A 12,071-nucleotide genomic window follows, 5' to 3' on the forward strand; every position below is an offset into this window, starting at 1 on the left:
ACTGAGCAATCTCGAGAGAAGGGCCTTGGTCAGGGAGTTGATAAAGAACCCGATGGTCACTCTGACAGAGCTCTTGAGTTCCTCTGTGGAGATGGGAGAACCTACCTGAAGGACAACCACCTCTGCAGCACTCCACCAATCAGGCCTTTATGGTAGAGTGGCCAGACGGAAGCCACTCCTCAGTAAAAGGCACATGACAGCTCGCTTGGAGTTTGCCAAAAGGCACCTAAAGGACTCTCAGACCATAAGAAACAAGACTCTCTTCTCTGACGAAACCAAGATTGAACTCTTTGGCCTGAATGCCTGGTCTGTCTGGAGGAAACCTGGCACCATCCCTACGGTGAAGCATGGTGGTGGCACCATCATCCTGTGGGGATGTTTTTCAGCGGCAGAGTGCTCAGGACCTCAGACTGGGGCGAAGGTTCACCTTCCAGCAGGACAACGACCATAAGCACACAGCCAAGACAACGCAGTAATGGCTTCAGGACAAGTCTCTGAATGTCCTTGAGTGGCCCAGCCAGAGCCCGGACTTGAACCCGATAGAACATCTCTGGAGAGACCTGAAAATAGCTGTGCAGCGACGCTCCCCATCCAACCTGACAGAGCTTGAGAGGATCTGCAGAGAAAATTGGGAGAAACTCCCCAAATACAGGTGTGCCAAGCTTGTAGCGTCATACCCAAGAAGACTTGAGGCTGTAATCGCTGCCAAAGGTGCTTCAACAAAGTACTGAGTAAAGGGTCTGAATACTTATGTAAATGTGATATTTCAGTATTTAATTTGTTATACATTTCTGAAAACCTGTCTTTGCTTTGTCATTATGGGGTATTGTATGTAGATTGATAAGGGGGGGGAAAGTATTTTATCCATTTCAGAATAAGGCTGTAACGTAACAAAATATATCTGTGAGAGATGACAGTGTGTACATGAGGGGTCGACATTCACGGCTGCCCGCTAGCCCGGGGAGGTTTTGGAAACCCTCTGGGCCAGTCGATCATCCCGTCAGTGGCCCGCTTGGGCCAGTTAAAAAAATATTGCAATAATGTTATATTTTATCTAGGCTATATATATTTTTTTTTTAAACGAATGAATTCCGGAAGTTGTTAATTCATTATGTCCATTACTTACCACACACAACGCAAGCCGCACACATATAGTCTAGTTTGAGACAATCTGTCGGGCAGAGAGATCGCGCAGCTCTCAAACAGCTGGTTGTTGAAGATCGACAGCGGTAGGAGTAAGAAAGCCGCAGGAAAGATGTTCCAAGTTATGATATCCACAGGTAAATGACAAGGAAAGAATGCAAACCAGGTATTTCAAAAGTTAAAAGTCTCGGTTGAAGATTTGCGATGCGCAATTCAGTCATCATGCCATGGAATAGCCTGCCTTAAAAATCAGACAAGCGTTCCATAACAAAGGGAAACATGTTTGCTTTTTGCTTTTTCGTCACGCGTGATACAATAACCCCTAAATAACTCTTGAATATCTCAAATGGCAAGACTGACTAGTTACCACATGGACAGACTTCACTAGTGTGTTTGTGTCGGGAGCATCTGCCGGTGGATGTAGTCTATTGCCCACATTATTCTGACATATTTTAGAATGTAAAAATAATGTAAATGCCAATGCATAATGCCATTGGGAAATTGGGAAGGCCTATTTAAAAAATGCATTATTCTTAACCTCTCTAGGGTAGCTAGCGTCCCACCTGGCCAACATCCGGTGAAATTGCAGTGCCAAATTCAAAAACAGAAACACTCATAATAAAAATTCATAAAACATACAAGTGTTATACATCGGCTTAAAGATTAACTTCTTGTTAATCCAGCCGCTGTGTCAGAAAAAAATGCATTATTCTTAAAGTGGTAAAGTGGTAATGCATACTTTTGTAGCTTACATTTTGTGGGGTGTTTTATTCCATTACAACAAATATAAAATGTAGATCCTTGAAAATTACAATTAAATGCTTACAATTAACTACCCAGTGTTGACCTTTGCTCTCCCCTTGCTTCTGCAATTACACCACACCAATTACAGCCAGTTAGCCACAATACACAAACACATTAGACGGCTTGCTAAATGTGGCGCTCTGCTGTATAGTGAATGTGCACTGCCCTCCAATAATAACATCTTCAGTCCAGTGTACAGTATGCAATGCACACTCCAAGTTGTTGCTATATACCCACTTACTGGTCTGGTAGCCCTGTTTCCCCTCGCTATTCCACCAGAAACTGGCGAAACAAGTGTGCAGGCCAGGAGATTGCGGCGAAACAAGTGTGCAGGCCAGGAGATTGCGGTGAAACAAGTGTGCAGGCCAGGAGATTGCGGTGAAACAAGTGTGCAGGCCAGGAGATTGCAGTGAAACAAGTGTGCAGGCCAGGAGATTGCAGTGAAACAAGTGTGCAGGCCAGGAGATTGCAGTGAAACAAGTGTGCAGGCCAGGAGATTGCAGTGAAACAAGTGTGCAGGCCAGGAGATTGCGGTGAAACAAGTGTGCAGGCCAGGAGATTGCGGTGAAACAAGTGTGCAGGCCAGGAGATTGCGGTGAAACAAGTGTGCAGGCCAGGAGATTGCAGCGAAACAAGTGTGCAGGCCAGGAGATTGCAGTGAAACAAGTGTGCAGGCCAGGAGATTGCAGTGAAACAAGTGTGCAGGCCAGGAGATTGCAGTGAAACAAGTGTGCAGGCCAGGAGATTGCGGTGAAACAAGTGTGCAGGCCAGGAGATTGTGTGCGTGTACAGTACACAACAACTAGTGCGTAGTGAGAGCAGTGCGAGAGAGTGTTGTTGGTCTGTTGGGAACAATATGCACACCACAGGAGGTTGGTGGCACCTTAATTGGGGAGGACGGGCTCGTGGTAATAGCTGGAGACGGAATCAGTGGAACGGTATCAAACACGTGGTTCCCATGTGTTTGATGATTCCATCCGCTCGGCGCCAGCCATTATTATGAGCCCGTCCTCCCGTTCGGACAGCCTCCGCTGACACACATGCTGTTCAGTGATGTGTGTAGCACGAGGTGTGTATCATGTGTGTATGCGCACACAATGTGTGTGTGCGTGCCACACAATGTGGAGTGTGTGTCGCACACTTGCGTGTGTCAAGCCTGTGTAGAGTGTGTGTCAGCGTGGCCTTAACGATTGCTGAGTGCACAGCGAGAGATGCTGTACGTGGTGAATGTATAGCTTGGAACAGAAGAGTGACAAGACAGAGAGAGGAGAGGGGTATGATCAGCCCCAGGCAGATTGCATTAAAAATTCATCCTGTGATTTACCAGCACTGGGCTTGGCAGCTCTTGCACAAAAGATGGCCCCATTTTATTGTGTGTTTTTTTTTTTTTACAGCCTTTCAAATTACCACACGCACGTGCACAGGCGCAAACACATGCGCACACACAGACTTGCACACACACACGTGCACACGCACACAGCGTCTCCGAGTAGGAGTGCTGATCTAGGATCGGTTTGGCCTTTTAAACCATAAAGAATTGGAGGCTGGACCTGATTTTTTGATCAGCACTTTTAGAACCTTCTGGAATACGGGCCCAGGTAGCCTAGCTGATGAGATTCATTTCTGCTCTTTGCTTCTCATAATGTGACCGTGTTCAGTGTTAGTGTTTATGGGCTGCAGTAAAGGGTTATGGCTTCAGTTAAAAGAGATCCGCTGACTTTTCATTGTCTCCTCGTGCCATTTAACTGACTACCTGGGCAGAGCAAAGCTGACAAGGAACTGAGGATTAACAAGGTCGCCCCGCCGTCCCTGGAGAGTCGATAGCGATGGAGATCCTAGAGGGATTGTGTGTGTGTGTGTGTGTGTGTGAGCGCGTGAGTGTGTCTGTGCTCATATATATCTGGGTGTGTACACACGGAGGGAAAATCCAATGAAAAGACAATAAGGAAGCAGAACACTGTGCTGTGGCTTTGCAGTGCAGAGTGTTTGAGCTCCAAGGTCATCCCCACTCTCCTTACCAGCCCAGCTAGCATTAGCACGGCCCTCATCATCAAGGGTTATTTATGAACACCCCCCCGCCCCCCACCACCACGTCCACCCCTCCAGTTTTTAATAATTCACGGTGCTGCCTGCACACCCCCTGAGGCTCAACTCCAGAGTCAGGGGTAGGGACCATTAATCAATCCCTGATCTCGCTCTCTCTCTCTCTTCCTCCACCTCTCTCTGTCCCTTGTTCTCCTCCTCTCCTTTCTAATTCCCCTCTCTCTCTCTCTCTCTCTCTCCTTCCTCTGACTCCCTACCTTATCCCCTCTCTTTCTCCCTGTTCATCTCCTCTAGGCTCTTTTCCTTCCCCTCCTCCCCCTCTCCTTGCTGAGGTTCAATAGTGCTACGTCGTCAGGCAGACTTCTTCTCACTGACACACAGCGATCGGCACTGCAATGGTTTCACCGCGGCTCTACTCTTATCAGATTGACCTCTCTTGGCCCAACTGGTCCAACTGGTCCTTCACTGCTCAGAGTAATATTACACACCTCCCACCTTCATCTCACCTGCAGCCAACCACACTGCGTCTCCCCACTGTGACATTACCACAATCAAATCCAATTGCATTTGCCGCATGCGCCCGAATACAACAGGTGTGGACATTACAGTTAAATGCTTACCTACAAGCCCCTAACCAACAATGCAGCTTCATTTCTTTTTTAAAAGACCTAACAAAAATGAAATAAATAACAATGAGAAATAAAAGTAAGAAATCATTTGTCTCAGTAGGCGTCTGTGGTGGCCTTTTGCCAGGCCGTCATTGTAAATAAGAATTTGTTCTTAATTGACCTGCCTGGTAAAATATGTTAAATAAATACAAAATAAAAAAGAATCTATGTTGAAGATATTCAACAGACTTCCCCGTTTGTGATCTACTGAGCAAGCACTGCATTGAGCTGTATGTACGCCTACTGTAGAAAATAGTCACCAGCTTTCATGGTGTAACAGAAGAGATGGACGTGTGAAGAGTTTGATTTCAAAACAATTTTTTCACATTTGCATGTGATGAATTCTCATGGGTCCCTGTCTGAAATGAATGCTCGTGGGTCCCTGTCAGAAATGAATGCTCATGGGTCCATGTCTGAAATTAATGCTTGTGGGTCCCTGTCTGAAATGAATGCTCGTGGGTCCCTGTCTGAAATGAATGCTCGTGGGTCCCTGTCTGAAATGAATGCTCGTGGGTCCCTGTCTGAAATGAATGCTCGTGGGTCCCTGTCTGAAATGAAGGCTCGTGGGTCCCTGTCTGAAATGAATGCTCGTGGGTCCCTGTCTGGAATGAATGCTCGTGGGTCCCTGTCTGAAATGAATGCTCGTGGGTCCCTGTCTGAAATGAATGCTCGTGGGTCCCTGTCTAAAATGAATGCTCGTGGGTCAGTCTGAAATAAATGCTTGTGGGTCCCTATCTGAAAGGAATGCTCGTGGGTCCATTTCTATTTGTTTGAATTATGGCTGCTCTCATATTTTTTAACCTTTCACGAGTATCAATCCCGGATCCGGGATCACCCCCCACCCCCCCCACACTGATTAGCATAGCTAGCATAGCGTCACAATTAAATAGTAGCATCTAAATATCATTAAATCACAAGTCCAAGACACCAGATGAAAGATACAGATCTTGTGAATAACCCCATCATTTCTGTTTTTTAAAATGTTATACAGGGAAGACACAATATGTAAATCTATTAGCTAACCACGTTAGCAAAATACACCATTTTTCCTTTGTCCACCATTTTCTCTCTCCACCAGTAGCTATCACCAATTCGGCTAAACTAAGATATTGATAGCCACTAACCAAGAAAAAACCTCCTCAGATGACAGTCTGATAACATATTTATGGTATAGGATAGGTTTTGTTAGACAAATGTGCATATTTCAGGTAGAAATCACAGTTTACAATTGCACCCACAGTCACAACTGGACTAGAATTACTAGAGAGAGCAACGTGTATGACCAATTTACTCATCATAAAACATTTCATAAAAATAGACAAAGCATAGCAATGGAAAGACACAGATCTTGTGATTTCAGACAATATTTCAGATTTTCTAAGCGTTTTACAGCGAAAACACAATAAATCGATAAGTTAGCATACCACATATGCAAACAATACCAGAGCATCAATTCAAGCCAAATAGCGATAACGTAATCATCGCCAAAAGATATTAATTTTTTCACTAACCTTCTCAGAATTCTTCCGTTGACACTCCTGTAACATCATATTACAACATACATATATTGTTTGTTCGAAAATGTGCATATTTAGCCATAAAAAACCGTGGTTATACAATGAAGATGGTAGCAAAACCAGCATGGAAAAGTCGGTCGCCATCTTTCAGAGTGATCTAGTTTAATCAATAGCTAATCATATACTTGACTAAAAAATACAGGGTTGACAGGAATCGAAAGACAAATTAGTTCTTAATGCAATCGCTGATTTACATTTCTAAAATTATCCTTACTGTGCAATACAGGGTTCGCCAAGCGAAGGGATAGAAAACAAAATGGCGAAATATGCGTTTAAAATATTTCGACAGAACAACGATTTATCATATTAAATATTACTTACTATGAGGTGATTTTCCATCAGATTCTTGGGCAATGTATTCTTTCTTGGGTTTAATCTTCTTTTGGTCGAAAGATGTCCTTTGTCCGTCTAAATGCCCGCTAACGTTCGACCGGGACCCCGAAATGTGCCCGGTGCTTCACATAGAAATGCATCAAAATCGCACTAAACGGATATAAATTGCTATAAAACGGTTTAAATTAACTACCTTATGATGTTTCTAAGTCCTATATCGAATTAAATTACAGACGGATACATTTCAAGTTGATAACCGAGCCTGTGAAAATGGCATCCGGAGGTCCCTTCCTGCGTAAGGGCGAGCGTCGAAAGGGGGGCTACTCTCACTCCTTGGTCTTTTATAACCTCTGAGAGCTACCTAGAAGGCCCATTCCACTTCTCATTGGTTACTGACATCCAGGGGAAGGCGGGTGCAGTTCGTGTCGTTCCATAGGATAGACAGAGACCTTAAAAACTGATCTGAAACCAGAGCTTCGCTCTCAGACCTTTCACTGTCTGTCATGGATTTCGCTGTAGAAAGAGTTCTGGGTCACCCACAGACATAATTTCAACGTTGTATGAAACTAGAAAGTGTTTTCTATCCAATAGAATTAATAATATGCATATTGTACGAGCAAGAATTGAGTACTAGGCAGTTTAATTTGGAGACGACAAAATGCTAATTCGGAACAGCACCCCCTGTAGTCGCAAGAAGTTAAAGATTGACTTAAAATGTGTTTTTTTACTAAACGCAATATGTGCTTTATCCAAAGCCATCTGTTTGGAGAGTTGGGACATTTAGTTGAAACAAAGTGATTATTTGAATATTTATTTATTATGTATCGATACTATATTACATGTAACTGTTTAAAACCCAATCTGAATACTTTTTCTATAGTTCTGTAGGCTATATAACTTTTTGCCACAAAACATGATTATTTGTCTCTCTAAAATAATATTATCTTGCGATATATATACAGTAGCAGTCAAAAGTTTGGACACACCTACTCATTCTAGGGTTGTTTTTTTTAAACTATTTTCTACATTGTAGAATAATAGTGAAGACATCAAAACTATGAAATAACACATATGGAATCATATGACCCCTCCTGTCTCAGGCTCCAGTATTTATGCTGCAATAGTTTATGTGTCGGGGGACTAGCTCTCTCTCTCTCCCTCTCTCCCTCCCTCCCTCATTGCTCGTGTTTCTTGGCCCAAGCAAGTCTCTTCTTCTTATTGGTGTCCTTTAGTAGTGGCTTCTTTGCAGCTATTCGACCATGAAGGTCTGATTCACGCAGTCTTCTCTGAACAGTTGATGTTGAGACGTGTTTGTTACTTGAACTCATTCTGAGGCTGGTAACTCTAACGAACGTATCCTCTGCAGCAGAGGTAACTCTGGGTCTTCCTTTCCTGCAGCGGTCCTCATGAGAGACTGTTTCATCATAGTGCTTGATGGTTTGTGCGACCGCACTTGAAGAAACTTTATAAGGTTCTTGAAATTTTCCAGATTGACTGACCTTCATGTCTTAATGTAATGATGGACTGTCATTTCTCTTTGCTTATTTGAGCTGTTCTTGCCATAATATGGACTTGGTCTTTTATGAAATAGGGCTATCTTCTGTATACCACCTCTACCTTGTCACAACACAACTGATTGGCTCAAACGCATTAAGAAGGAAAGAAATTCCACAAATTAACTTTTAACAAGGCACACCTGTTAATTGAAATGCATTCCAGGTGACTACTTCATAAAGCTGGTTGAGAGAATGCCAAGAGTGTGAAAAGCTGTCATCAAGGCAAAGGGGACGGCTACTTTGAAGAATCTCAAATATAAATAACACTTTTTGGTTACTACATGATTCCATATGTGTTATTTCATCATTTTGATGTCTTCACTAATATTCTACAATGTAGAAAATAGTTTCCAAAAATATTTAAAAAAAACTGGAATGGGTAGGTGTGTCCAAAGTTTGACTGGTACTGTCTTTTCACAAGCCCATATCATGGTAAGAACAAATAAAAGCTCTCTCTTTCACAAGATGTGTTCTTAATTCATTCAAATTTACCAACATTTCTGAAAAATCCATATATCGCGTTTTGGAACTCTTAAACTCTTCATATTGACACTACGCACTCATCCTATACATTCTGACAGGAAGCTGTTGCACAAGCAGAAACACACACACACTACTTACCATGCCTGCGAAAGGAGTGGGTGCTCCTTGTCCGTCTCCTTGTGTGGCCCGGGTGTGTTGCCGGGGAAGCTCTGCGTTGTCAGGACAGGTCAGGGGTCTCCTCTGCTCTCTGACTCCTCATACGCTCCCCTCAGAGCCCCCTGCCTACAGACCTGATCTGCTTCCCTCTGTCTCACCTGGAGATGGAGGGAAGGAGAGAGGGAGAGAGTGAGGGAGGGGGAGGGAGAGAGAGAGAGAGATGGGGAGAGGCAGAGAGAGGGATGGAGGGAGAAACGAGAGAGACAAAGGGAAAGACTGATCATTGAGATTCACGATTCGCGCCCAATGCCGCGCCGCCCCCCCCCCACACCCACCACCTAAGCCCATTTTTTCATGCAGAAGAAACATTGCAGTTGCAGTAGTAGACTCCCTCTTTGCCCCCTTCCTCTTTTTGTTAAAGCTTCACACCCCCTGTGTCTCATCTACACCTCCCCGTCTGCACTCAGCTGATACTGTACACACACTCCCTTCCTTTTTCATTCATAACAGACACACACACACACACACACACACACACACACACACACACACACACACACACACACACACACACACACACACACACACACACACACACACACACACACACACACACACACACACACACACACTTCTCAGCAGGGGTTAGGGCCTAGTCTTTGTCTGCTGGTAGAGTACGAGGAGATGAGAGAGCACGGCTGAGCTAAAGACGAGACGCCCGGGTCTTATTCATATTTCATGATGCTGCGCTTGTTTTTATAGGCTGATATGCACACATACACACACACACACTGACAGATACATACACAAACACACAATGACAGACAGATACGCCGACACACCACACACACATATTCAAAAACGCTCTGCTCCAGTTTGGGTGATTTATCTAGCCTAAACGATTCCACTGCCCACTCAAGCCTGTGCTATCTGTCTGTCGTCTCTCCCCGTACTCTCCTTTCTCTGGCCTCGTCTGCTCCTTTTATTAGGAACCATTCGGCCTAGCAGAATAATTCCTATTCGTCATAATCATCAACTATCGTCTATGTATCACAGATTAACCAGTCGGGTCAGCCGGGGTAAAGTTTGACCCGTTAATCCCGCTGGTCATCTGCATTAATCCAGCCATGTTCCTAATGTGGTTTCCCTGGAAAACAATCTCCATTCCCATGGATTAGGTCAACGAGGCAGCTATGCCAGGCTGTGCCACGTGGCACGCGGGCAAGGGGGAGGGCTGGAGGCCCAGGGAGAGACGCCCAGCAGGATAGGACACATACACAGGTCACACGCACTCCAGCTCCATGCGTCAAGAGGGCAGAGGGCAGATACGTTGGGGATTGAACCTCTTGTCGTAAACAACAGCAGTATAGCACAGGTGAAACCCTACCCAACCTCCCCACCCGGTCCTGTATGGAATGCCGTTAGGGTCAATACCCATCATCAATACCCATCAACCAGGACACTCTTGACTCCTGACACACTCTCCAGCTGCTCTGCACTGCAGTGTTTTTGACTGGGTGCTGCTGTGCTACAGACAAAACCTTTACATACCACAACTAGGCCACAGGGACACTATATGGGTTTAACTAGCCACATGCAACGCAACCAACCAACCAGCCAACAAACAATCCACCAATCACACACAACGCCACTAAAGCAACACCACACCACTGGACCTGTATGGAGGAGCTGTATGGAGGAACTGTATGGAGGAGCTGTATGGATGAGCTGAATCGCCAAAATCCGGGATCCAAAATCCAAGATGGCAGCATGTCAAGTCGTTTGTTTGTGACTAGTACATTTTAACCTACTAATAATCTATTTATTTATGGTTGCGTAACTTCGTTGTTGCGTAGTGCAAACTATTTTATTTTTGCTGGTGTAAAGATCACGGGTCCTCCTCAACTCGGAACTTCATTACTTGAAGTTTACCAAAGTAACCCTATCTCTGGCTGGCCTGAGTTTCTCCTTCGTCCGCGGAGTGTCTTGTCCAAGCTGCTCCTTTTTGCTCTTCGCCTGGCTGTCAGTGGCAGCTCAACCCGTTCTCTCTATCGCCCTCAACACCCAATCTACTCACACGCGCAAACACTCACATTGACTCACATACACGCTGTCCCTCTCTCCACTTACCTTCGTTGGCCTCTTGTTTTTTGGTCAGAGAAAATGACAATTTACGTGGTATTGCTTTGCGCACTGACTTTACTGAACTCTGGAGAAAACGAACATTGTCGCAGGGTGAGTACATCTGACAATGTACTCTCGCGTCCATTAGACATTTTGTCTGCAGGAACTCGCTCTTTTTCACTCGGTCCACTCGTCCAAGTGCCGATGCATTTGTGGCATGATGTGAACAATACGAATTTGTGTCACTACCAAAGTCTAATGGTTTTAAATGACTGTTTTGTATTGTCTGGAAACTCACTTGTAGAATTCGCTTGCAGTAGGTCTCTTAAAAAAGAGAAGCCGTGCAAGGTTATTAAACAGAGGTGCTTAGTTATTCTTCTGTTGTTGATATCAGGTAACGTGCAACCTAACCCTGGCCCTGATATGCAATGTCTCCAAACCCCCTCTGATTTTAAATCAAGATCTGGTTTTGGTATTTTTCATTTAAATGTACGCAGCCTGTTGTCAAAAATTGATGGGGTTAGGATTTGGGCTAAATCAACTGATGCTGATGTAATTGTGTTTTCTGAAACCTGGCTCAGCAAGTCTATTTTTGATAAGGATATTTGTATAAGTGGTTACAATGTTTATCGCACAGATCGGGTTAAGAAAGGTGGGGGTGTGGCTATATATGTAAAATCTAAATTCCATGTAAGTGTGGCAAAGTCTGAAACTATTTGTAAACAGTTGGAATTTCTTGCTTTGAATATTGAGGTTTCAAAGGGCCTCTCTATAACTGTGATTGGCTGTTATAGACCCCCCTCTGCTCTTGGTGATGCATTTTCTTCTTTGACGCACCTTATGTCTAAACTTCTTTACAGTGAAATGATCTTGATTGGTGATCTCAACTGGTGTTGGTTAAAGCCGGTGTCTGATGATTTAAAAATGTTTTGTAATTCTATGAATCTTACCCAGTTGATTAATTCACCCACTCGCCCAAATCTTAAATGCCCAGATAAATCTACCCTGATTGATTTGATATTGACAAATGTTCCACATAAATATTCTGCGGTTGGTGTTTTTTGTAATGATTTAAGTGACCATTGTGCTGTTGTTGCTGTTAGAAATACTAAGGTTCCAAAGACAAATCCATGTTTTATTCGTAAGAGAAATTTGAAGTGTTTTAATGAGCAGGCTTTCTTTCA

At 44.1% G+C, this 12,071-nt stretch overlaps 1 protein-coding gene across 1 annotated transcript in view; it reads right to left on the reverse strand.

Annotated features, from left to right (window-relative positions):
• The window catches only part of LOC120026066 (spermatid perinuclear RNA-binding protein-like), a 52,616-nt gene extending 43,701 nt beyond the window's left edge, over positions 1–8,915 (reverse strand). The window contains exon 1 of the mRNA XM_038970855.1: positions 8,746–8,915. Within this exon, the coding sequence (XP_038826783.1) occupies positions 8,746–8,748 (3 nt within the window). The 5' untranslated portion in view covers positions 8,749–8,915. The remainder of the gene's footprint in view (positions 1–8,745) is intronic.
• Positions 8,916–12,071: the final 3,156 nt, after the last annotated feature.

The sequence above is a fragment of the Salvelinus namaycush genome, chromosome 31 (assembly GCF_016432855.1).
Source record: "Salvelinus namaycush isolate Seneca chromosome 31, SaNama_1.0, whole genome shotgun sequence".
In the NCBI taxonomy this organism is placed as follows: Eukaryota; Metazoa; Chordata; class Actinopteri; order Salmoniformes; family Salmonidae; genus Salvelinus; species Salvelinus namaycush.